General features: G+C 37.0%; 1 protein-coding gene across 2 annotated transcripts in view; it reads left to right on the forward strand.

Annotated features, from left to right (window-relative positions):
- ZFPM2 (zinc finger protein, FOG family member 2) overlaps window positions 1-27,213 on the forward strand; it is a 305,920-nt gene that overhangs the window by 180,606 nt on the left and 98,101 nt on the right. For both annotated transcript variants that reach the window (XM_014879306.2, XM_014879308.2), the window contains one exon: window positions 16,054-16,165. In XM_014879306.2, the coding sequence (XP_014734792.1) occupies window positions 16,054-16,165 (112 nt within the window). The remainder of the gene's footprint in view (window positions 1-16,053; window positions 16,166-27,213) is intronic.

Raw genomic sequence — 27,213 nt, forward strand, 5'->3', positions numbered from 1 at the left:
CTAGGTTTTCATTACTGAATAATATATTTCCTTGAAGTTTTCTTTGAACCATCTGTATTCCAGCAGTTCACCTTTTTTATTCACCTGATTTTTTCACAGTGATAATTGCCAAAGTTGGCCATTAGTTGTAGCTTCATCAAAAGCTTTTTCTCATTGGCTTTAGGAAATATTTTTGATTAAGTTTGAAGAAACGGAGATGTGCAGTCAGATGATGAGGTAGTTGTGTGCTGGATTACTGAGGTTTAATGAGCAATTTCTAGTAACAGAGGAGATTCTCCCATCTCACCATTACTGTGTGTAGGGCATGATACTCTCTTTCTTTTGAATTTTTTAGAAAGCCCTTTACCTGCTGTAAGCTCCATGACTCTTTTTGTGTCTGATCAAGAAGGGCAAATACCCACAAGAAGGGAGGACTTCTCTGGGGAATATGTGGTGAAGTTCCCCCAGGTCTTTAAAGATTCTTCAGGGAAAAAAATCTTTGACCCTAGTTTGTCCCAAAGAAGACAAGTCCTTGTAATTAACCTGGACAAATAAATCATGTACAAATAATCTTTCCCTTTCAAAATAATTATATACAACTATAGCAAAATCAAAGGAATTGGGATCTATATGTACCTGGTAGGAGATACGGGGACCTCAAGTCAGTTGGTTAGCAGGCCAATTTTGGAAACTCAGCAATTTAAAGGTAATATGGAAACAAGGTGGAGTTGGAGGCATAATAAAGAAATAAAGAAATAACAGTGATGTTGCTTTTTTAAAGAAAAAATCTTCCTTGAAATAAAACAGTAAAAAATGAGAATTGTTATACCTTCCTAGAATTATGTGTAGTATGTTGACTAGCTAGTACCTTTCTAGATTATTTTGGTCATATTCCTGGGAAATAAGCCAATACTGATAAATAGACTTGATGTTTGAAAAGCCTTTAGGATTAATCTAATATTATGGTGTTGTAAATCTGAAATTTGACTCTAGAAAATGTAGTCCATTTGACTTTATGAAAAAGATAGATTTTGAAAAAATGTGAAAGGTAAATTGCTTTGAATGCTATATATCACATTAATTACAGAAAAATGGGAAATGTTTCAGAAGTTGAAAAATATAATTGGAACACATCCTGAGTAAGAGAAACTAATTCGAGTCATTCTCCTGGTGAACATTTTCTTACCTGTGTATATTCCAGCACCATCTTTACATGTGTTATGCACCTCACTCATCCTTATCCAAAATCTTAAATTATCAACATTAAACATTAATTAAACATTAAGCTTGTGCATTTTAACGGATTCAATTTTCTGTAAATAAGAAGAGCACATATTAAGATTTCTAGCATCATTCTCTGACATACACATTTATTAAGGGAATCCGGTTTCTTTTTTAGACCAATTAGTTTCTCAGACTTTCAAACAATTGTAGGTAATCTTAAAATTAGTCAGTGTTTCTTTTTAATAAAAATGAGTATTGTAGTAATGATATTTAACTAATATTTTATAGTTAATGATATCTTTATTTTAGTATTGAAAGCTTGATAACCTTCAATTTAATGTGGACACCATTCAAGATAATTTCCACACTAGTTCAGTCACTTCGACTTATATGGGCACATTTACATGTAAATTTTGCTTTTATTTAGAAAAGTGTGTTGTTTATTAATATATATGTGTTGTTCAGTTCTGCAAAAATATCCAAGTAATGATCTTTTAAACTTGTCTGCGTTGAAGTGAATGAAATAATTCCATAAAATAACAATTAAGCATTTCACTCTCAATAACAGCGAAGTGAGAATTCCATAGAGTCTGTTTCTGCCCAGTACTGAAGGGTCTCTATTGATTACATGGTAGACAGAAGGTAAAAGAATCAATAGAATTGATATCTGTGGACTATGTCTTGCTTCTTTCACTTTGAATATGGAAAAATTTCCATGGCTTCTGTTGTTTTCAATGATGAAATGTAGAAGATGTAAGAACTGCAGGGTTTCACTGTGTCATGATGCAGCCAAATAGATATTATAATGAAACTGTCTTGAATATTGAGGTGCATACAAGTATAAATTTGATTGTAATATTATCTGCAGCTTGTATAAATTAGAAAGTCAGTTTTCTTTTTGTCTAAATTTTCTTGCATTTAAGGAATTCTTCAAGTCAAATACCTGCCCATTAATTTTGAATGCACTGTGGTTAATATTTTATTTTGTTAAAATCCCTGGCAGTCTTCTGTGAAGTGCTTAAGAAAGAGAAGCTTTTTAAAAAGTGTTTGAAAAGTAGCCTGTTTATAATGCAGTATAGAGATATAATTCCTCTGAAAAATATGCTTTTTACAGTCAAATCATTTCATAACTAATAGAAAAAAGGCAGGAGTGTGGTTTATTAGAAAACATCCCATTCCAGTTGTCAGGGTTTTAATCAAAATCCCAGGCCTTGTGGAGTAATCTAAGGATTTTCTCTTCTGTTTTCTTAGTTGTTTATTGAACTATAATCCCAATAATGAGCAAGTAACTAAACTCAGCTGTACCTATGAAACTACCACCTATCACAGTTCTTTCAGTCTCGAACAGGATAACCAGAGCATAACTACTGTGAAGCAATACAATTATGAATTTCTTGAGGGGGAAAAAGGAGAGATAAGTGCACAGAAGTCAGCTAACACTGATGCATGGGTGGCTACAGCATGCAAAGGGTTAACAAGATTTTCATTTTAGATAGTTGCCCTAGTAACAATCAGAGAGCTCAGGCTGTATCTTTTCTATTTGTGGGGAATGTTTAGATTTACAGAGTAGCTCAGCTTATTATATATCTGCCTTGATTGCTGGATAAGGTTCGTTGATTAAAAACAGAATAAGATGCATTTTTATAATACTAAGGGAACCCAGTGCCCCCTGCCTCTGCCTCCCATCACTCTTTGTCCAGCTCTCTCTCAGCTCTCCCAGCACTTGCCCGCTGCCCAAGGTGTGGATGTAAATCAAGTTTCGCTTGAACTTTCAAGAAGCTGGGGCTGGATCTCCCTGAGCAGGAGCGCTTGGTCCTGAGCATCCTTTTTTTCCTGCCAGTGGCTGATGTGAACCTAAAGCCATGGCACCCCCAGCTCTGGGTTTGAGCACTGCTTCTTTTGTTGGAAGCTGTAGCTTGTGTTTTCTTGTTCACCATCCCCAGCTTAGTAAAAGAAAGTTTGATCAAAAGGCACCTCCACAGTGGAGGAGTGTTCTGAGTGTCCTCAGCATTAGCAGGAGCTATCAGACGCTGTGCAGACATGTCAATGTGGAAATAGGATCAGACTTGTGAGAAGTAGGCAATTATTATTTTTTTCCCTGGAAAACTGAGAAGGCTTGTGGTGACCCGTGCAGAGGTTGTAGTGACCCTGAAGCCTGGAGGCTGCCACACAAGACCAATGCCCCATGCTGATGGCAGCCTCACACTTCATCTGAAGGCTCATATCTCTTGGGAGCAGGGAAAAAGCCCTGCTCAGCTGGAACGCCAGGTTCAAGTCTGCCTTGAACAGCTGCTGCCACTTGGTGCCAAGTGATAGGAGGTAGTTGTTTGAAACAGATATGGTGGCTGCAATAGTGTGGCATTTTAATGCCCAATTCTGTGATGAGAAGAGAAATTCTGATATAAAGTTGTACTAACTTGTGGGGTTTGATAGCCTGGTCTCCTCTGATTCTGCCAATTTCCAAAGCTTTTGCTCTTTGCAAGCTTGATTTACCTCTGCTGCTTTGTGGTGTTAGGTTGCTTTCTTGGCTCTGTAACACACAACTGAGGGTCTTTCTTTCCCTTTTATTGGCTTCATTGGGATCTTGAAGTACTAGGAACATTTGGAAGCTGGCTTTTTTTTTTTTTTTTTTTTTTTTTTTTTTTTTTTTTTTTTTTTTTCTTTCTCAGGTATCTGAAAATTCATTCAAAAATTTTACTGAAGGGATAAAGGATTGATTTTATTGGATTGGATAGGGTGTTCTTTGAAGCAGGGAAGACCTTCAAGGAAAAATTACCTTTTGGAATTAAAAGTAATTTTTTGTGAAACTGGTCTTAGCCAACAGTAAAATAGTTTTCTAATCACTTAAATTCATTCTGCAGTGTGGTGGTACTCAGCTTGACTCTTATTACCACTGTGAGTTTTCATTTCATACAGCAGCAACAAAAAAATTAACCTGACCCCTGTTTAGGACCTATGTGCAAATTTGTTGTTCTTTTTGATGCTCCCTACTTTTGAAAGTCAGCCCACTCCCACTTGAGAATCACTCCTTGGATTTGTGATCTCAGAGTCTTTACAGGTCCCAAGGTGTCCTATTAGAGAACACAGAACTGCAGCACTGCTGGCCCAAAGTGGCTTCATTGATAAACTGGCAACTGACAAGAGTTTGATACCAACAGTCTTTAGTCATAGATGTTCCCAGTTACTGCATTCATCAAATTCACCCTGTTTTGTTTCTACACATGGAAGTGAACGAATCCATCAGCTCACTTTAAGCAATCACCCTTTTATCTATACTGTCATTTAAACATAGGATACCAGTCTGTGTATATCCATCAGTCCCAGAAACAAACTTTGATTCATAGGGAAATTCTTGCTGCAAAGAATTTTAAAAAATCAAATTTATTTCTTTCTGAGAAAAAGATCCTTTAAGTAAACTTGTCAAGCTTCCAGTTTCCTTTTTTATTGTTACTTATTTCAAGTGATAGTGTTGGTTTTTTAGTTCCCTAAAATATGTTAGTATGGGAGGGGTTTGGGCTTTGTTCATTATTTTCAATTTATAAACAGACCACCAGGTCCCTATCTCCCTTTTACTCCTTTTATGCATAAATGTTTCATAACTATCAGTATGAAATTTCTAAGTAAAATGCATATTCTTGGAACTGTTTTTCCTTATGAAAAGTCTTTTACCCTTAACTTCATTGTGTTCAAAACCTAAAGCCTGAAAACAGCATTCCTACACTACTTCTTTGTTTCCAGATTTTAAGATCTATTATGCAATATTATAGTGCGTAATCATAATTATGCATTCATAATGATGTTTGTACTGGCTTAACTCAGGAATAGTGTGAGAGAGCTAATCTCGAAGCTACAGGCTGTTTTCCTGGACTGTAGATTCTGATCTGAGCTGTTTGTTGAGTCTTACTGGAACCAGAGCGCTGTACTCACCAGTCCTGCTGCTGGATTCTCCATCTTTATCTCCAGTCCCAGTGAAGGACCTTCACCCATTCTTTTGAAACTTTTGTTTTTTCATGGAAACTTGCGTAGTTGCAGTTCTTAGTCATGCTACATATAATCAGTACACTGAAATAATTTAAATGAGAGCTATGTTACACAACGATGCCATACAAACTACAGAAACTGAGGATACTTTTAATCTGTCATTGGGCATTTTAGGGAAAATAATTTTCATTTTTATGTGAGAGCAGTGAAATAAAATTCTCATGCTTTTGAAGCAGTGGGGGAAAAAATGACTGATTATGTGCAGCATATTCTTCAACTGGAAGAAAGTAACTGCATGCAAGGTAAAGCTGCTGCTCTGCTCAGTTCATCTTCTTGATCCAAGCTTTCTGAAATGATAAAGAAAATGTAAGCACCATGAATCTGTAATTCTGATCTGTGACAGATCATATTGATGAGAAAAAAAAGAATTTTGGGAATTATTTTCTGTGAAATCCTCATATTAATCAGTTACTTAATACCACTATTATTTATTTTAAAATCTATGCAAAATTTGATGGTATAGAAGAAAAATTACCCCCCCCTAAAATACTGCACAGTCATATGTTAAAATCTATTGAAATTATTTTCTTTTGAAGTCTCTTTTAATATTTTGAGGGTTTTTTCACTGATAATATTCAGGAAGGGGTTTTCAGTGGAACAAAAGAAATCAAAATTTTACATGAAAACGTAAAGCATATCTTATGAAAGTTTAATCGGCTAAAGGAAATTTTACAACATTCTATTTTTATATACTAGTGAAACAGAAATTTTAAGTGAATAGGTAATAACCAGATAATTCCAATTATTTGTAAACGTTTCTATCAGTATTACATATAGTTCATGTGTGTAAAGTTAATTGCTTTCCTCATTACTTGTGAACAAGAAAGCATAGAGTAATAGTAAAAGTCATTAAAGGAACCTTGTTCCAGTTTATTTATACATAAGCTGTCAAGTTTCGTACGTAATGCAGGGTACTGACTAGCAACACACTCGCAGAAGACCATTTAAATTTGTTTTTTTATGGTCACAAGAAGCTGATTTTAAAGCCATTCCTAAGAAGATTGTCCTTGATTTTACATTATCCTGGGTGGGTGTTTCAATTTCTTCCATTTACTATCACACTCACTGGGGGAAAAATATCCTAGTGTCTGCTTAATAGTGATGGAATTTTCTACATGAAGATGTAAGGAGGAATTAGGTTTTACCCCATAATTATATATTAAATCAGTGTTAAAATACAGTTGTAATCAAATCCTTTCATATCCCAAGGCCACACATTTGATACAGTACATTGGAAGGTCAGAATACTTAGCTGAGTATACACCCCTTGAGACTCAACAGATGTACAGATACGTGGCCTAATCCCAAAAATGCATTCATAAGTCTGGAAGATCAGAATTGAGCCTTAATTCTCTAAAGGACTGCCACAATGTTGTGTGGTCCTTTCATCCAAATTAGAATGATTCATTATGCCTAGTCCATTAGCACCATCAGGGATAGGTGTGGGCCATAAAATCTGCATTAGGATTTCTAAATATGTCAAGGATAATCTTAAAAGGAGATAAACTGGGATGTTTTAACTGAACTAAAAATAATTAATCAAAGTCATACATATAGGCTTCTGGTTGTTGAATCATGCATTAAACTTCTACCTTAAATGATTATTCTATCTTAACAAATATAAAACTTGGGCAGAGAATGGCATGTTGGATTTATGCTCTTACTTTAAAGTACCACGTTTCCTCTTAGTGAAGAGATATATGTAAATAGCTAATAAAAAAAATATAAAAATCTTTTAAAATCCTCAAGAAAGGCATAGATTTTTTTCTATTCCCCAATTCTATTTCAAATTAGAGCAGAATTTATATATAACATTTTGTGTGCATTCAGTGTGTGCACCAGTGAAGTTCAATTTTATGTAACACATCACCAAGAGAATTATGCTGCAACACCTACACCATTGACTACAATGCCTTTGTATTGAATATGTATTTCATAAAGACCTCACAATATTCATTGGAAATACAATCCTAATAGAGCTACACTCGTTTATACAGTTAAAATATTGGACAAGCATATACAAAGAACTTTTTATTTTCTCCCTCTTTAGTTCTGAGAAAGAAAAAAAGTTGAAATTTTAAAAAGTTATCTTTTTCTACTGCTAAAGCATGTCTTACCATTCATGACAAAAACATTCACTTTTCTATAGTAAAATACACAACCTGAGTTTGCAGTTCCAAACATAGTAATAAAAATATATAATAAGCAAAACCTATAACTAGCTATTCTGGAGTTCTTTGTAATGGATGATTTATAGAAGGCTTTATGCGTGTCCTTTTTTATTTTTGTATTTTTAATGGATTCACAGAATCATGGGATAATTTGGATTGGAATGGGCCTTAAAGATCATCCATTTCCAACCCCCCAGCCTGAGGCAGGGACACCTTCCACTAGACCAGGCTGCTCTATGCCCCATCCAGCCTGGCCTGGAACACTTCCAGATGTAGGGAATCTTATTCTCTGAGCAACCTGTCTCAGTGCCTTACCACTCTTATAGTGAAGCATTTCTTCCTTGTATCTAATCTAAACCTACTCTCCTTCAGTTTAAAGCCATTCCCTCTTGTCCCATAATTGCCTCTTTTTTGATTCCTTAGATAAAAAGAAACATGATACATGAAATTTGGACTTATGGAAAAGGTGATTTAAATCATCCATTCCAGGATAAGAAAAAGTATAACAAAGAAAAAAAATACAAAATTGCTCTAAACTAGAAATTATTTAGTACCACACTAAACTAAGCTGGAGATACACCAATAATTTTGGATGGCATTGGTGTAAAATGCTAGATCATGGGACCAGGCAGAATTAATCCATATGCAATATAAATGCCTTCATGGCTTCTGGAAAAACCTCTGTAATTGTCCCCTTGATCATCTGAAATATCTATTGTCACATTAACTGCCCCAAGCCCAAATGATGCTTGTGCAAAGTGAGAGACCAATTGGCAGAAGCTTACCAGGGACTCGTGGCATATCCCACAGTTTAGCCCATCAACCTATCCGGAGTAAATTCAGTGTTTGCAGATTTGCAGCTGAGCCATACTGAGCAGAGTATTCACCTATCTTTTGTGAGAAATGTTTGGCAAAAGTGAAATATGTTACATCCAAGCAAGTACATTCAGAAAGTGTTTACTGGCAATTAGTAGAAAGAGAGATTGATTTCTTAGAATACACAATAATTTACAACAGTGAGGTTGACCCAATAGGAAAAATGCACTGATAATTCAGCGTGAAAGTGTGCAAGCAGCACTGCATTATATCTTGTCTAAAGATAAGTTATATAGTGTGTGATTCCATCGGTACAGGTGCATGTCATCTCTGAAATAGTACTATCCAAAGTATTCAACTTTGCAGTACAGCAGGAAGGTTCAACACCCATGGCAGATACCTGAACACTGTGACACACTGACAGTGCTCATGCTGCCCACACGTATCAACTCACCACAACAGAGATGATTCACTCAGAGTTGACAATTTTCAGAATATCCTCAGCACATTTATGCTAATCACACCACTGCTTAAGAATGGGGTTTCCTGGTTCTGGTCGTTGTGTAAACACACAATACATATATACACTGCTTTCCCAAAGAACAAAATGAATAGGAAAGAGAGTAAAAGGAAAAATAAAATGAGAAAGTGAAGTCAAGAGAGTGATGGTAAAACACACTGCTCTCCATCCCATGCTCTTTGAGAGAAAGGAAGTTATCTTTACATAGTTGGGTATTTATAAAATGGGGAAAAAGAAGAGAGTGGAAAGGGCAGGGGAGCAGTAACTGTGCAGTGAAGCCAGGTGAAGGCTTTAGAGGAAGGAAGGACTGCTGTAGAAAGCCCATCAAGATAGAATGATGTGGGCAGTGGAAGATCACTGTGTATTCAGAGATCCATTTTCCAGCTTTTCCATTTCTGTTCAAATCAGTTGGTTGTCACCTCCTCCAGGGCCGCAGAAGCATACAGAAGGAATCACCAGGACTCAGCTAGGTCCAGGTATTCCAGAATATGGATTTATTTAAAAGTGTTTAGAACTGAGAAAGAGTTTGAAGATGGGTTCTGAGGGTATCCTGAGTTAAATAAAAAGAACAAATTGAAGTTGCTTTTGACAACATTGCTTTGTCCCTAAATTACAGTGACATTTTATTTATGTTTATTTTACAGATTTGAAAAAAATGCACTCTAGTTAGGTAAAATTAATTGAACCCCAATGTTTAGCACACATTTAATTTGCATTAGGCAGTCACATTTGATAGTAATAAAATTTTGAAACCATATTAAAATCCTGACAAGTTTTGGAAAATATTAACATACCTAGGGTGTGGAGTTTTTTGGTTTGAATAATTTCTTTGGTCTGGTTTAGGTTTGTGGATGAAATGTAAATAGTGATACATGGTGAAATGTATGTTCAGTCTTGTCACTTGACAAGTGATGATCCCTTGGGGTAAACAGCAGGGTTTCTCAGTTGCAGGGAATCCCAGCTGTCTTTTGGGATTCCATCTGTGTGCACATTTTTTCCCCTTTTTTATATTTTTTGTATTTGAAACATTTAAAGGCTTTGGTTTGACCACAGCCTCTTCAACTGTTACCAATGTTTTTCTTCTGCTATCACCAAAAAAGGTAGTGGGAAACAGATCCTTCTTTTCTTCATCACTAGTTTCATGGCCCATCTCAAGTAACAATTTCTGCAGATAAACAGATTCTTGAACACTCCTCTGAAATCCTGGATCCCGTAAAGTTGTAAAGTAGTAACTGAAACAATTATCTCATGCTGTCTGAAGATTTAGGTGAAATTAACTCCATACATTATGTTGGTATCAGGTTTTCAAAGTTTGTCGGTTTGGGATTTTTTTTTCAACCACGAGGACTAAGGATTGCAAAATTTCTTTTACATTTAGTTCAAGTATCAAGATCTCCCCTGCAGACATAGTGGGGGGCTGTGAAAGCTGAAATGCTGGCGCAATTGTAAGATTCTACAGTGGATGTTTATAGCTGGAGACTGTCATGTCTTTGCTTTAATTAGTGATGTTGACATCAGCATGGAACCAAGCACTGAATACTTCCTGATGTCTCCACTGCTGTGTTAGTGGAGTTGCCTCTGCATGCCTAGCAAAGAAAGCTGTGGCACTGTGAAGTGCTGCCACGGGCCTTGACTGGCAGGTTTTCCAGAAAAGCCCTTGAGATAAATATTCTTCCAAGCCTGAATCCTCCTTGGTAAACGATAAGAGTTTTCAGGGAAGCTACAGAAAGTGAAAGACAGTCCAGCTGATTGCATAAAAACGAACAACAAAATGTGATCTCTGTCTGTCCATTGGGCTGTTTGGATGGGATTGTCTTACAGATTCATGAATTTATAATCAGTTGTAAGGTAAAAAAATGCATTTAGACAGTCACTGTGCAAGGTGACAAAATGGAATGACCACTCTTTTTATTATTCAAAAACATCTTAAAACAAATATTAATTAATCAGGGGTAGTCTGAGACCTATACAAATGTCTGTTATTGTCTGTCCAGAATGAACCCTTAGGAGCCCTTCCCAACTGAATTTGTTCAATGAGCTTACAAAGTTTGCTGAATTGAGTATGGTGATCATCAAAGGTGAACTCAACCTCTCTAGAGGGGAAGTTCTGCAGTTTCAGCATGTCAACCCTGTGATGATCCAATTGAATTTAAATTGAATTTCAAAGTAGAAACCTCCATCAGTGTATTAACTGGTGTTTTGCTAGCCCAGACTCATATCTGAAGGCACCTGACATATGTTTAGAGCTCTCCTCCCAGTACACTTGGTTTTAATTGATTATATAAACTAACTCTGCCCAGGGGGCACTGGAACTTTCTCCAAGGTCATGAATTTATTCTGGTAGTGTTCTGTATCTTTCATGGGAACTCAGGCTCCTTGGAAGATTTAGGAAGAAAATCTGTTTGCAGGAACCAAAATACAATAAGAAACAAAGCCTTTGGGTATCAGTACATCCCCTTAAATAATGTTGAATTCTTCTTGGAGCACCGTGCCTGGGACAGGATGGTCATGTCACAGTGACTTACTGAGCATGAGCTCAGTAGCACAGCTTCTGAAGAAACAGCTAGCACTGATCAGGCATTTGACATCAGAATTTCATAGATTTCAAACAACTTGCTGTATTTTTCTTAAGTGTGGGGGTTTCCTCAAGTTTCTGCCAGGCCACACACATCATATGTTAGAAATCTTTGCAGGGAAGAGCCCATCTAATGTTACTTGTCAGCACTGATTCCATTTAGCAAGAGTGCAAAACTATTTTCGGCCTGCTGTGATGGCTATTTTTATCTCCATTAACCTCTTGACTGAATATAAACATTTATTGAGGGTTGCCTCCCTTGTTTGTCCAGTTGCTTCAAAGGTTAGTGAAAAGTGGATGCCTGCCTGACCTCTTTTATCCTCATTAGCTAATTCTAATTGTTCCCTGAGAGATCACAGTTTTGACCCTGCTTGTCCTTGTCAAATTTGTCTAGTTATGGCATGAAAACATTAGCAGAAATTGCGTTTTCAGGGAAACATTGCTCAAGTGTAAAATGTACCTAGTGTAGAGCAGTGAACAATACTATGGGTCTATAATGTGCCCTCGTTTGAAAAATATGAGGTAATTACTGTATGGCCCCATCTTACAGGCACCCATGTTAGCAGATCCCTGTGATTATACATGGGCAGTAGGGAGAATGTTTTGTAAGCTTTTCAGTAATGTGTAGCAGTTCTTTTGGAGAGAGAAATAAAATTATGTTCGGTTTTTGAAGTCTTATTTGTAAACAGATGCAATATTGTTGCTTCTATATCAAGAAAGCTTTTTTTTTTCTGTGTGTAGAAAGGTTTATTTCTTAAGCTAGAGATATTCCTGCTAGAACTTTAAAAATACCCAAATGAAAGAGTCGTAACAATACCCAAACAAAAGGTAGGTAACACCTACCACCACTATTTTGGGAATGACCAACTAAATTTTGTACTATGATAAATGCATCTGATGAATTGCAGGATGATTTTCATAGAACTCTCTGAGAGTCAGAGCATGAACATACTTTAATTCAAGTAGGATGATATCCCAAAGGTAAAAGAGCTGTCATGAGGAACATGTTGTCCTGCCAAGACTTTCTTCAGTGTCAAGCCAAGAAAGCCCTTTTTGATGTTCCTTGCTGGTTCTCAGCTGTGGTTGTAAAGTTGAGACAAAGGACCTGGCAGCTCTCAATTAGGTATCTCAAACAGACAAGTCCCAGGCTTCAGAAGTTGTAAGCAGTGCCTTAAATTCCACAGACACTTAGTGCAAATTAAAAAGCACTGGTGTAATGCGCTCAAAGCACGATATCCTGCTTTAGAAGCGGGTTGCTGCATTCTGCACCCGCTTCAGCTTTCAAATGGATTTAAAATGTAGCCTCAGGTATAGCGCATTGCAGTAGTCTAATCTTGAGGTGATAAAGGCATGACTGATTTAACCATAGCTTCTTGTTATCTTGGACTGGGGTCTTTTCATTTTAACCATTTTAAGGAAATGGCCTTTCCTGAATCAGCAGGCTTGCTTCAGTTCTTACTATGTAATAAGGCACAACAAGAGCAAACCTCTCTCAGTGGTGAACACCTATGAATGTGCAAACCTCACGGGATGCCAGACCCCAAGAACTGCTGCTGTGGTCCTGACCTGCCTTACAGCTCACACAATATGCCAGTGAGGTGCATCAAAGGGAAGCCACTGCTGGTATCCCTCAGTGGAGCTGCCAAGCTTTACAAGCAGCCAGGGTCTTGTGAAGTTTTGCTTTCATATTAAAATAAGTTTATTTGCATATCTGTGCAGCTTGGGAGCAGAGCTATGGGAGAATGAGAAATTCTTTTGAGGTGTCCACCAGTTCTTCTGGGCTAGCAGAGCTGTGAGACGAAACACCCTGTTCCTCCTCCAGCCTATCTCTAGTGCCTAGAGACTGCTTACAGCTGCAGAGCTGATTACAAGTTTAACTGCCAAGCTGACCTGGAAGCTAATTTAGTGATAACCATGGAGTTCTTTAAGTTTCAAAAAAGCCCTGTAAATGAGGAATGGCAAAGCAGACACGCATGCTGGCTGCTGGTGCTCAGTCTACCTGCTGCCACTTCTGCTTCACCTCAGAAGAGATGAGGCCTGGGCTCCTCTCTTCTCTGGAGGAAACTGGGGCAGTGGCCTGGGACTAAGCCTACCACTTACTAAAGGAGAAATTAATCTCCATGAGAAAGTCAAATGGTATCTCTGTATCTCATTCTTCCTCAGCAGTATGTGGTTAAGTATAATCCTTTCCCAGGACATATTATTTGTCCTGTCTATGTAGATAAACTATTGCCCAGCACAAGAAGATCCTGATATTATTTGAGGCTTTTTGATACCACCTTAATGCAGATAATACCCTTAGAGATGGAAGAGACACAATGAAATGTCAGACGTCTGGAAAGAAGTAAACCAGAAATAGGAATTAGATCTTGTGAAAATTAAATAGATGATCCCTTCTGCACTTAAAAGATAGAATTTTGGTTTGTTCTGATTTTTAACTTGGCCTCCAACTTAGGAAAAAGAAAACTTTTTTGAATGTCTTAATCATTTGTGGTACTTGGAAAATTCTCCTAGCTGGATAATATTTCACTGTCTTTTGATTGTAATTGGGATTACCAGAGACTGAAAGCACATATAAGCACAAAAACATATTAAAGGCATGACTAAAATGGCACTTGGAGAAATGCAGCAAGTATTGGAGTGTGTCCTGATCCTCCTCTTCGTTATTGCTATTCAGCCATAGTTGCCAACATTCTTGGTACAGCTTGTATTCAATATGAGTATGAATCTCAGCTGTGAGAGGAAAGCACTCTGAATTGTTTTCTGTAGCAGCCTTAACACTGTTTTAGTGTAAATTACAGTAAAGTTCTGACTTTTCTGTGATAGAATATAGAGATGATACTTTGATTACCTTTCATCTCATCTGCTGCATCTCTTTTTCAGTTCTTGCCTAATTTATGTCATTTTTTCTATGTAGCCCATATGTGTATGCTTTACACTGATTTCAGAACTGATATCAGACTTCTTGATAATTTACATAGAAACTTATCCAATTTTTTTTGTTTTAATTTACTGGTCAATTATTAATTAGAATTTAAATTTAGAACACAAGTACATGCAGCTGGGTTGACTCTTGTAATGTTTCATATAAGCAAAACATACTTTCTGCAATTTCCCATAGAGAAAGCAGTATTAGGAGTTGAGACATTGCACATCTCTTGTTTCAGTATTTTTACACTAGGTAGGTATATTTTTGCTAGCTGTCACATTCCTTTTTCCTAATTTCATTCATAATTTCTATCTGTTTTTTTCCCAATGCATAGGGAAGATAAATAATGCCATGGAGTGCATATAGAAGTGTAACTTACGCACAAATATTCATATGAAAAATGTAAAATCTAAAATGAAAATTAAGTAAGTAGTGTATTTGGTAAAACACTATTAGAGTCTAAACAGATAACCCACAAAAATATGAAGACTTGTGACATTTAATGTCCTTTTCTATCATCATTATTAAAATATTAATGTAATTATAGTAAATATATATTATTTAAGATTATTGATTTAATCTTATATAACTGAAATATTTTAAGCAATATCTGATTTTCAATAAATATTTTCAGGTATGTTTTGTGAATGTAATATGTTCTGTGCTAAATGATTTTATTCTTCACTACATTTCTAGAATAGTTCTCAATAATAAATGTTAGCAAAGCATCTGCAATGTCCATGTAAATATGCTTTTCTGTGTCATAAAATTTTTTATCTTGGTCAGTAATACAGAATATCACAATAAAAAAATAGGTTGAGACAACTAGAGAATTACTGGTGGAGTATAAAAATAATTAAATTCTCTTACAAAATGTTGGAATGTCTTGGACTGAATTATATCCCAGAAAAGATAATTAAAAGTTGCATTGTAGCTGTTTTACTTTGTACTCTCTGTGGTGGTTTTATTCTTGGTACAGAAAAGAAGAGCTATCTATGATAGAAGTCTAAGTGCCACATACTGGCAAACTCAGGATTTTTGCCATTTGATTAGTAAAAGCAGTTAAGTGTTAATAAATTTGAGGCCTCTGCCTAATCGACTCAAATAAAAAATTCTCTAAGCATAGATTCTGAAATACAGACAGGAGATGGTAAATTGCCTGCATGCCTTTCAGGTGTGATGATGTCATGCTTTACTTTTAAGTCTTTGAATGTATTAATAGAACTTGTTTTATAGTCTTTTTAGAGTCAATCATTAATTAGCATTATTACTATTTCAGACATAGTAAAATCAAACATCAACACAGCAAAAGGGGAAAAAATTCCATAATCCATTCAGAACAATTTCCTATGATAATACAAATGTTACCCAGGACAGATCTTTGAAATGGATACTAATTCTTTAAATTCTTTCCTGTCTGTTTCAGGAAATAGTGAGATCCCATTGATTATGAGTACAATATGTCTAAAGTTCACTTCTAAACACTTGGCTCTTTGCTGTGAAAGTCATCTGCATTCCCTTTATAATTCTCAGCCACCAGAGATCTGTGTAATCTTGGAGATCTGATCCAATATCATTCAGAAAAATCCTTGATAATAGTTTCACCAGTCAATCAATGAAAGAACTGAAGCTTCCTGCTTGTGTCTTCTCTACAAAAATCCCGAGGCAGGGGAATAAGACTTTGGCTTATGGGTTTCGAGATTTTGTTGTTTGCAAATAAAATGATTATTACCATTATTATTCAAGTTCTTAATCAAGGCGAACAAATGGCATCTGTTTGTTATCATCCTTCCTACAGAAGACAAAGGCTTCAGTCCCTATGGTACTGACTGCTGGCCCCAAGTGGCTGCTGGATGTGACTTGGCAAGGAGTAGAAGACAACAAAAACAACTGCATTGTGTACAGCAAAGGTAAACACAAACTGATTTTTTTTTTTCTTTACTTTCTTGTGTAAGCTACTGAGATAAATATGTACCTGTTGCATACTAGGAACATTAATACTAAGTCTCCCCTTAATGTCAGTTTTTGTTCCCATTTTTCTTCCATGTTCTGGTTTCACCTGCCCTTTTTATATTTTAGTGATATAAAAACCCACATGGTACATGTAGTTTATGAAATGTTTATAAATACTGAAGGACATCAGCTGGCATAAAATGTACTATGCATTTCTCTCTAAGAGTCAGGGCTCTGGGAAACATCAGTGAAACTTATATACTTTCAATAGGTTAATTCTTTTTTACATATTTTTGGGCATACTGGGTATCATTTCTCTATTTTACATTACGTTGTAGACCACTAACTGAAATCCAGTTTCATATGAAGAATGAGAATTTGATTGGACTATGAAAAGACTTTATGTCAGCATGGTAGTGTCAGATAAATGGAACTGGATTTCAGGGTTGTCACCTCTGACATTCCAGTCTCTGTGTAGCGGCAGGATGTGATGATGCTTCACTGGAGTGTATTGGTGAGTGGCAATGGGTATCACTTGTGTCTTATGTGAATTTTCAGATTTGTTCACATCAGTATGAGTTCTTACAAGGCTGCTTGCCAAAGATGCTTTATCTAACCCACCACATCTAACAGCTCCTTTGGTTCAAGGTGCACAGGTTTCTGTCTTGCATCTTGAAACAATTCAAAGAGCCTTGGGTTCAGTCCACAGCATAATGGACCATACACCACTCTGGTGCAGTCACTGTGAAAGCTTTCTAAATGCAGCTACAGAATCATTACAATATGTTAAAAAAAAAAGAGAAACAAAACACTACTTGAATACATGGAATAAAAATAACTTCATGTAGCTGTTTGGCATTTACCCTACAGATCAGGTTGCAAAACTATGACTTTCCTTCCTTGTATTTCAATCACCAATCTCAGCACTTTGTGAATACTTTAGAACATGCACTGTTCTTGTTCTTTTAGGTTTTATTTCTAACCAAACAGACCTACTGAGATCAAAGATTTGTTTGCTGAGGCAACCTAGTGACCATTTCAGCATACAAGCATCCAGGCAAATAAGCAGCCATATCAATATATTAACATACAAAACACTAATCATAACATCAAAGACTCCTAAAAACTTACTAGAAACAATTACAACTTGTTCCTATAATCATTGCAATTTATACACTTATAAGAGGATTGCTTTTAAACTGCCACAAGCCTTTGAAAGTTGAAACGCTGAAAACAGGGAATTTGCATGTTAAAAATGAGTCGCACACCAGGGTCTTATAAATTCTTTCTGTTATAATTACAGAATGTCAACACATTCATTCTACAACCTGAAACACCTGCAGTACTAGAGAACTGGGCTCAGATCTAAAAAGGGTTGAGCTGCCCTCCCTTCACAGCTTGCTGATTGCAGCCCAAGTGGAAGAAGCAGCAAAGTGCTCTGAGTAACAAGCACACTGAAGCTTTTTGCATGAAAATCCAGAGCTGCAGTTTGCTGTTCATAATATAAAACATGCAGACTTTTCTGCAAAAACTTCTTAACATAATGGGAAACTCCTTTCACTCCAAAACATAACTTCTGCAAATTCCCATAGGATGATGTCTTATCAAGTAGTATATTCTTTCTGTATTTATAATAATACTTAGCACATATTTACCAGTTTTCATCTTCAAAGTATTTTTCTAACATTAACTAATTAATTAGACAGTTTTGTCCTATCTGATTTATTCTACTGAAATATATTTTTTTTTTCAAATAGTAAGAACTTGCTTCAGTTTGATGCAATCTGATTAACCCAAAAGATTAGTATTTTCATTCAAACATGATGGATTTTGTTTCACTGATCATGCTGGTTATTTTAGTACTTGGTTAACAATGTATGATGAGACAGTTGAACAGTACTCAAGGTGAATTCCATTATCTCTACACAGATGCCTATTATAACTAAAGATTGAGGATAAATTTGAGGATAAATACATGATAAAAACCTGCTACTTCACTAAACTAATGCAGGAAGTAAGTTGTAGATATGCTTTGCTGTTGCTGTGTTCTGTTCCTCTCTTTGCACTCTGAGGTGGCTGCTCTGTCGGTCATTAAGCATCCACCCTTGCCTTGAGCTCTGTTGGGATTTTTGTACTAGAGAGATTAATTGGCTTGGATCACAAAACAATGTCAAATAGAAGATGGTAAAATAAATAAATAGAATAATGTTTCTTCCTTCAATTTGTATCTCATCATTCCAGATTACATTGCTATGATTTGTGTTAGCTTTCTGTCTCCTGTAGTGCCATTACTTCTAATGAAACGGTGTCAGCTGGCATGTAGCTGTAATTCGATGTTATGTTGTAGTTGCATGTGTATAATTTTGTTAGTTTGCTTAGCAATACGTTTTTATTTCTGAAAGCAATTAGCTGAACGAATGTGTGGAATTGTCCATGTAGCAGATTTGGTCACCTGGGAGCTGTTTTCCATACTAAACTCAAGATGAGATGAGTGGAGTAAATTGGCACGTTTCTAAGACGAAGATAAGTTTAGAATTGGCTAAGAGTACATAGTACTGGTTGATCAGTTGCTGACTCAGAAGCACATGCCATATTTCCTTTTAGCTCATTACAGAGATATCTTAGAGAGCAGAATTTCCCCAGATCCTTCAGGAGAACATAGGAATGTCAGTCTGATTTCCAATTCACTAGAGGCTGTGAGCACTATAGTCACCCACATATTGCACACAGAATAATCACATGGACAGGAACCTAAAGTAGGTTCTATTGAAAGAGAATTTGAGCTGGCTGGCTAAGTCCGTGTTTGCCTTCAATGCTCTCCTTTCTCTGCATAAAATACTTCATGTTTTCCATAGGCATACGAACAAAGCATATGTGTGCATATATATGTGCATTTATTTATTTATTTATTATGTACGCATATAGGAATATATTTCTAAGATATTACAGAGCAATCACAAGTCATCTTCTATACAAATCTTTAGATAAACCAGTTATTTAAAATCACACATCAAAGTACATTCAAAGTGAATAACTATGAAATAAATATTCAGTATTTGAAATAAGTGCTATTCTAATTATTCAGTTTAGTCTAGGATCACTACTTGTATTATTTTTTATAACTACATTTACCCAGTATCAGAACAGGTTAGAAAGGAGAAAAACAGTAAATTAGGAATAGTTAATTATTATCCCATTTTACAAATTCTGATACAAGTTGGCTACTCATGGCACTTGCCATTATTCCACTCTCTTTCGTCATTTATTCTTCCATTTTGAAAGGAAACTTTTACTACTGTAATTACATTCAAAAGGAATGCTGTTTTTGTTTCGATATTTATTGTAAAATTCTCTTTTGTTTCAAAAGTGGACTTTCAGAAAGTCTATTCAGTAATTTGATATATCTCCTAGAAACTGAGACTTAAGTAACAGATTTTATGAATTAAAGCTTATTTAGAAATATATTTTCTTTAAGAAAAAAGCTTCAGCATAATTCAAGCAAGTTACAGTGGTAGGAAGTATTAATGCATGAACTGTATTGTCATTGCTACATAGTGTACTTTAAAAATATTTTTGCCTAACAGAGTTGTGCACCAGACCTGGAAAATCTCTAAGACCACGGTTAAGAGTCTCCCCACAAGCTAGGAGGGGGCTGGGATATTTATTTACTGCAAATCTTTCACTGGAACAGCAAGGATTTAAAAAAATAAATTATGACCAACCAGAATAGAAACAGTGTAAAAACCACAGTTGCACAGACTAAAAGCCATGCTCACGTAACAGACATTTTTCTAGATATTATTTAAGCCATTTATGTGAAATGTATGGATACCGTATGTTTAGTGGCATTGTTAAAACAGGGTGTCTGTACAAATATTTAGCTGTGAGAATTATAAAATCATAAGGCGATTAAGTTAGCTAGTTGTGAAATTCCAATATTGCTTTTTAAATGACTTCAGGATATAGGAGGTGCTAAGGTTATTATCTGTTATCAGGAATACAGCGGAATTGTACGACTGGATAATAACTAAACAACTGACACAATGTAAAATTACATTATCAGTGTGTTAAAACAAAATTGCGCCCTAAAGGAGTCTACATGCCAGCTCAGAGCTGCAGTGTAATTATGCTTAACTCTGATAATTAAAATACAACGGAGATCAACAGAATCATTTTCATTAAGAAAATTATTAATGATGGTGGTATAGCAGTAATTGATTGCAGAGCACCACAGGATAACTGTGTGCAGGAAAGCCAACATGTGTAACGTGTGTCTGGGCCGGGCGGGCTGCGACGCGTCCCGGGGAGCGAGCTGCCGGCCAGGTGGCAGCCAGGGGCACATCTCCTGCTGCAAATCCTAATTTAGGGAACGGCCGCTCTGCAGGCTGCCCCTCGGAGGGACAGGGATGGGTGCTGGTACACGGGATGAGGCGATGGGGTCGGTACGGCTGCCAAAAGGGAGGTGGCTGCGGGCAGTGACTCGCACATTTCTTAAGCCAGCCATCATCTCAGTTTGTGTGAGGCACTGCTTGGTTTTGCATTTCCATTAGTGATTTACTGATGTTATTTCCTCCTCTGCCTGGCCTCACCGAGTAGTTTATGCCCTTCGTTATTTCTGAGAGGATGCGGGAGGAGGAAAAAGCCCATCGTTGCCCCGGCGCGGTTGCACAGGCACCGCATGACATCTCCGTAAGTGATTCCACAGGGTGCTCCCGTTAATTGTGCTGGTGGTGCGGACACAGGATATCGAGTGCCATAAAAAGCCTCCCTCTCTCCGTAAGTGAAATCACAGTCGGTGCCCACTGAGCTACTATAACAAAACCCGTGCTAGGGAGGATGTTGCCTAAGGGGGAGATCCAAGAATTGTCATTTTCTTTGGTGAGCAAAAAAACGGGGAGCGGGGGGAGGGAATTTCGGGGGAGTGCTGCTCCACGCAGCTAAAGAATAGGTCATTGCTCAAACAGATGTGGCTTTTGAAAGCTGCCCAAAAAAGTCTATTGTCCAATCACAATAGAGAAGAAGCCTGCTAGGGTGGATTTACAGAATTATATTAGTTAAAATGACAGCTGCCCACACTGAAATTGTGTCATGTAGTTAATTTATTAGTAAAAGCTTGAGGAAAGGCAGCACAGAGGAGAGGGCAGGGCAGAAGTCGGGGCTGAAGGCAAAGGGCTGTGCTCGACCCTTCTGGGACTTCCACTGGCTGCTGAGCCCCATAATTCATGTAAAATAAGTCAGTAAACACATAACTGGTTACTTATTTCAGTGATACTGGCATGGCTTATTTAGCTGATGTATGTGCCATTTACTGAAGATAAAGAACTTGTAAAAGGGTTGCATGAAACCACTAGGAAAACTTGAAGGCAATTTTTAATTAATTTTGCTAATTTAAAATAAGCATTCTAATTTTTAACATAGAGGAACAGTCAATTGTTGCAACAGAAGACTACCTAAATTTTTGTTTGGTGACAGGATTATTTTTCTTGATTGTTCTGTGAGATCCTTGATACTATGTTTTCCCCAGCAAGAGAGTTTTCAGCTCGCAAATACTTTTTTTTCTCATGCAACTTCAGGCAATGTAATGGTACATTGCACCACCGACATACAGCATCAGGGACCTCATGAGACAGAGGTCAAACATCATAAGAAGTTTAAACACTTCTGCATTTGAAAATGAGTATAATTTGGTTTGGATCAGAGAACAAGTTGTTTAGTAGGCCAAAGGTTAACTTGGGGCCTATATTTTACATTGCAAGGGACTTTTTTCCACATACTATTCAAAACCAAATTGAGTAAATTTACTAAGTCTGTTCCACCTGGACAGTCATAAAACTGCAGTATCTGCTGTCCTATTGGATGCCTCCATTAGCTATACAATGTGCTGAAGCCTTTGGTGGGGCTAAAGGTTTTTATTCTTTCTTTGTATCCACTAACAAAAAAAAAAAAATCTGAGTTTTTAACAGACAATGTGACATCCTAATATCAAAGGTCCATGGAAGAGCTTTTTTTGGATTCCTTTCTACACAATACTTTTCAATTGCAAAATATTTCTCAAGAGAAGTATAATTTATGTGCATAATGTTTACATAGAATAGTATATCTGCATTCACAGTTATTGGAAGGAAATGTGGATACAGACATAAGGACTTGATTGGTAAATAGATGTCAGGCTCCCTGTTTGGTTTTGCAGGGATGTTGAGATGGTGGGATGCCAAATGGCATTGTTGTGAGTGAAACTATTGCAAATCAGTCTTGATAATTTCCTTGCTGGACACAGAAAGAGAAAATATTTTGCCTCCATCACTAGTGGTTCTTATGGCTTGTTGATGGCAGTCACAGTGTTGTGGACTTACTTCAGATGCTATTGAGCTTCTAAGAACTCACAGAGCAGGACTGTAAGGAAAATAATTTTTCCTTATTTTTACTTTTTACCTTTATAAATGGATCCGGTGGGGTATTTTCTGCCTTAGGGAGTTAGAGGTCAGGGCCTTGTATGTTTTATTAATATCAACAATAAAAAGGTTATTTTATGCAGCTTTATGGATATGCATATAATAGCACACTATATTATTACATGCCCTTTAAATTCTAAGCATATGGATAATAAAGGAAAGATGACAGGAAATACCGGACTACAACTAAATTTCCACTTCTAATATGAAAATGCTTTTGTTCATTATTAGTGCATTTCATTTACGTAGCAGCCAAATGATATGATTTTTTTCTCATATGTTTAGTGATTTGGGTCTTTTTTCTTATGTTCTTATCATTTACTGTATGGTGTGTTTCATAGTTTGAAATTGGAATTATTTTTATTTGAGGAGACGAGGAAATAGAATACTGACATGATTTGCATGGAACTATGTATTTGAGACTGAAGCTATAAAAAGCTGTAAACTGAGTCTAAAACTCACCTATGACAATACGTTCAGGAAGGAAAAGAAGCCCAGTTTGCGATTCACACTGTGACCATATGAAAAGAACCATTGCTTCATACATTGAGACCATTGGCAACAATAAATGTAAACGAAGTGCAGAGATTTTATTTTTGTCCATGTATGTGTTTGTCCCTCACTTTTCTAAGTCACTTGCAGTGGAATCAGAAAAATGTTATTATTATTTTCAGGATATGAAATAAAAGCTAAATGTGTTTTATTTTTAATTAAATTATTTTTTTACCCATTATGCTCAGTAACTATTGAGGACTGCAATAACCTTGTGATCCCCGGGGTTCATGGTACCATTACCTCTGTCATCTTCCCTACAAAGCAAGAGGGAAGAAAAAAGGCCCCAAATTTGCTGAGCCACACATTTCAAGTTGTCGACAGCCCCATCCACAAGAAAACAGAAGAAAATATATATGCACTCTGTCCTGTCAAAAGGCTTTCACCTTATCTTGAGAGACTGTCAGGGCAGGAACATCATGGAATGGACAGGAGTCTATTAAATTAATAAGCTGCTGGATGGTGTCTGGAGAGTTATGATGCTCCATAAATCCAGTTTGATCATGGTGGACAAGGTTTAAATCTGCAGCCTCCTAATACACATCCAGGTCCTGGATTGGATTTGAAGTTTTGTGCTGGAGACACAGAGATAGTCCTGCAGCTTGTGAATTAAGATTTATCATTTTTTCATACTTTTTTTTTTCCCCCAATGCTTCCTGACAAAAATGAAAACACCTTAGGGATCCTGGCAAATGTTACAGCTTGAAATGAAAGAGCTGTTGTCAAGGTGAAACCATGACCTAGAAGCCTAATATCAAACCTGGGTCATTCTTTGCAGGAAGCTCCATTGGTGATGAGTATAAAATGTCTGTGAGTTAGGAAACAGGGCTGGATTCATCTGCACCCTGTTTTATAGTGATTCCTATTAAATACTTCTACTGTGTATTTGTGATACCAGACAAACTAATGGTGTGTCATGTAAAAGCAAAAGGTAAAAAATGTTGAAGTATATTCTTCCCCTGTTCAAGGTGGTTGTGTATAATGGACAGTGAGGTGTGAGAATTCTATGTCCCTTATCTCCAAATGAATTAAGCCTGGTGCTAATAAGAGAAGACCCTTCTGTAGCATTCAAGGTGCCAAGCTCCCAGAAAAACCTGTGTGATATGGAGCCGTGATGTCCAAGTGGGTAGTGGAGCTGGGCTACCTGGAATGCAGCATTAAAATCATGTTGCATGCGTTTTGTCTTTAGCTGCTTACAAGCAAGCCTATTATTATGGTACAATGTGTGGAATTCAAGTGTTTCTTGGCCACTTAAGTGACCTGCAAGCCAGTGATTTATTATTAGGTCCCTAAGCTCCTGTTCCTATTCCTTTAGAGACTTCAGCAGGTGATTGCTGTGCTTGCCTGCACAGGCAATGGCAGAACCAGCAGTTCTCTATTCTCAAACTCTGTAGCCATATTTTGGATCTTGACTGATTTATTTATTGATTATACTTAGACTCTGGGTTAAAGCAATTTGTGCTCATTTTTGTTCTCATTGTTAATCTTGGAGCTTAAGGAGGCTTCCTGACATTAGAGAAGTCTAAAACCATAGTATATGTTAAAGGAAATGGATAGCTTGTGTTGCAATACTGGGGCACTGAGATTTGTTTTATGCTCAGGAGAATGGATTCAGAGCCAAAAGCAATTGAAAAAAAAAAAATAAAAAAAAAGCTCTTCTGGAGTGTAGGTTTCCTTAAACAGAAAATGGGATCAAAATGTAAACTTCAGTCATCTATACATACATCTCCCTCCATCATCTTTCAGGAATTGCTTAAGAACTCTACCTAGAGATCATGTGTGACTGAATCCTGACCTCCCTATTGATCCTGGGGATCAATATGTGTACTCTCTGATCCAAAGATCAATGTTGGCGTTTCTCTCCTTCTCCCGTGGTATTCCAGCACTGCTCGCTCATGTAGGCAGAGGCCACAAGGAGCAGGACTTCACAGCAGGGCACCGTGGTGCTGAGGCCAGCCCTGCAGCACACGTCTATTTTTCCTGATGCAATGGCAATTGCACCCTGTTCTTTGAGGCAGGTTATGAAGGGGGTACAGTGAAGTGGGGATAAGGGAGACTGAGGAAAGAACGCTAGCATGGCAGAAAACACAGGAGTCCCTCACTGCAGCTCTCCTAGCACTTGAGGCAGGATGTTCCTGGTGCCTACAGGCGCCTTTCTTCTCACCAGGGCTGGGGCACCTGTCAGTCTTCCCAAGTGAAGAAACTGGAGAAAGTATGGAGAAGTTGCAACCTGCTTCAATATGTTTTTAATATCTAAGGAACGAGCTCCTGTTACTGCAAACACATAGAGAACTTAGCAGCTTTTTCAAAATATAATTTCTTTTGGTATTAAAAAATACATGAAAAAAATGCTGTTTCAGATTTGTTTTTTCCTTTCTTGTTTCAGTTTCATTCTGTCAAGGCATATGGGTCAATGTGATGTTGACAACCAAAAATGCATGCTAGAGCATGCTTAATTTGTGATGTTTGAAGCTGTGATGTTGAAGCAGATCTGGTAGAGATGTTCTGTAATTGAGTGGTGATGCACATGACTGAATTGGTCTGTGTCATGCAGAACCAAGGCTTGTTTCTGGAGCAGAAATTCCCTGTAAGATAATGTCCTGTTATAATATCATAGTATGTAGGCATATACACTTGCATACATGTATATACATGTATATAAACAGAAACCAAAACCTCATGCCTCCGTTAAACACCTCAGCCTGTATTTAACTCAAGCTGCAGAAGTTTCTGAAATCTCTTCCTATAGCTGCAGTATATACTTCTGCATGGGTGGCTCCATCTATTCTAAACAATTATACTATTACAGGTTAGTAGTCATTTGGAGGAAATATTATTTGAAAACTACTTCCCAAGATAGAATAAGTCCTAGCTAACATTGTTAAGCCTTAAGAAAATTACTACTATTAGCTTTATAAATTACAGACAAATGTTAGTTTTGTAATAAAATGGTGAAAGTAGAAGACAACATCGAGAAAAATATGCAATTGATGGAGTGCAAACCAGTGTAGAAAGAATGTTGAAAATTTAAATTGCATTAGAAACACTAGAAGAGACATTTATTCAGATGTATCAGATGGATTAAGTAACCATTGTAACTTTTTATTTAAAAAGTCAAAATGCAGTAAGGTAAGGGCTCTTCAACTTTATTCTAGTGAATGAAGAATTCTTGTTTGAAACAGTGGCGATGTAGAAACACACAAGTTGAAATTTTCCTTTTACAATTGAATATATAAATAAATAAAGTACTAGAAGCATATAAGGACAGTACACTAATTATTCAAGATCTGAAAAAATGAAAGACATTTTTAAGAAAACTGAAGATCATTGGGTTAACGGGTATTCACTAATAATTGACTAATTGAATCATAGAATCATGGAATGGCCTGGGTTGGAAGGAGCTTAAATATCATCTAGTTCTAACCATCCTGCTATGGACTGGGACCCCTTTCACTAGGCCAGGCTGCTCAAAGCTCCATCCAGCCTGGTCTTAAACATTTCCAAGGATGTGGCATACACAACTTCTCTAGGCAACCTGTTCCAGTATCTCACCACCCTCACAGTAAAGAATTCTTTCCTCATATCTAGTCTAAACCTACTCCCTTTCAGTTTGAAGCCATTCCCCTTTGTGTGTCACTTCATGCTTTGCCAAAAGTCCCTCTCTGTCTTCTTTTCAGGCTCCCTTCATGTACTGGAAGGTCACAATTAGGTCACCTCAAAGTCTTCTCCAGGTTGAACCAATTGAATTCTCTTGGCCTTTCCTCATAAGAGGGTTCCTCCATGCCTCTAATCTTGGTGGCCTCCTCTGGATTTGTTCCAACAGGTCCATGTCCTTTCTGTACTGGAGACCCCAGAGCTGGGTGCAGCGTTCTGGGCTGGGTCTCACCAGAGAAGAGTAAATGAGAAAGAGAGCGGAATCACCTCCTTTGACCTTCTGCCCATAGTGCTTTTGATGAAGCCAGGACTTGTTTGGTTTTCTGGGCTGCAAGTGCACATTGCTG

The sequence above is a fragment of the Sturnus vulgaris genome, chromosome 1 (assembly GCF_052056855.1).
Source record: "Sturnus vulgaris isolate bStuVul1 chromosome 1, bStuVul1.hap1, whole genome shotgun sequence".
Lineage (NCBI taxonomy): Eukaryota > Metazoa > Chordata > Aves > Passeriformes > Sturnidae > Sturnus > Sturnus vulgaris.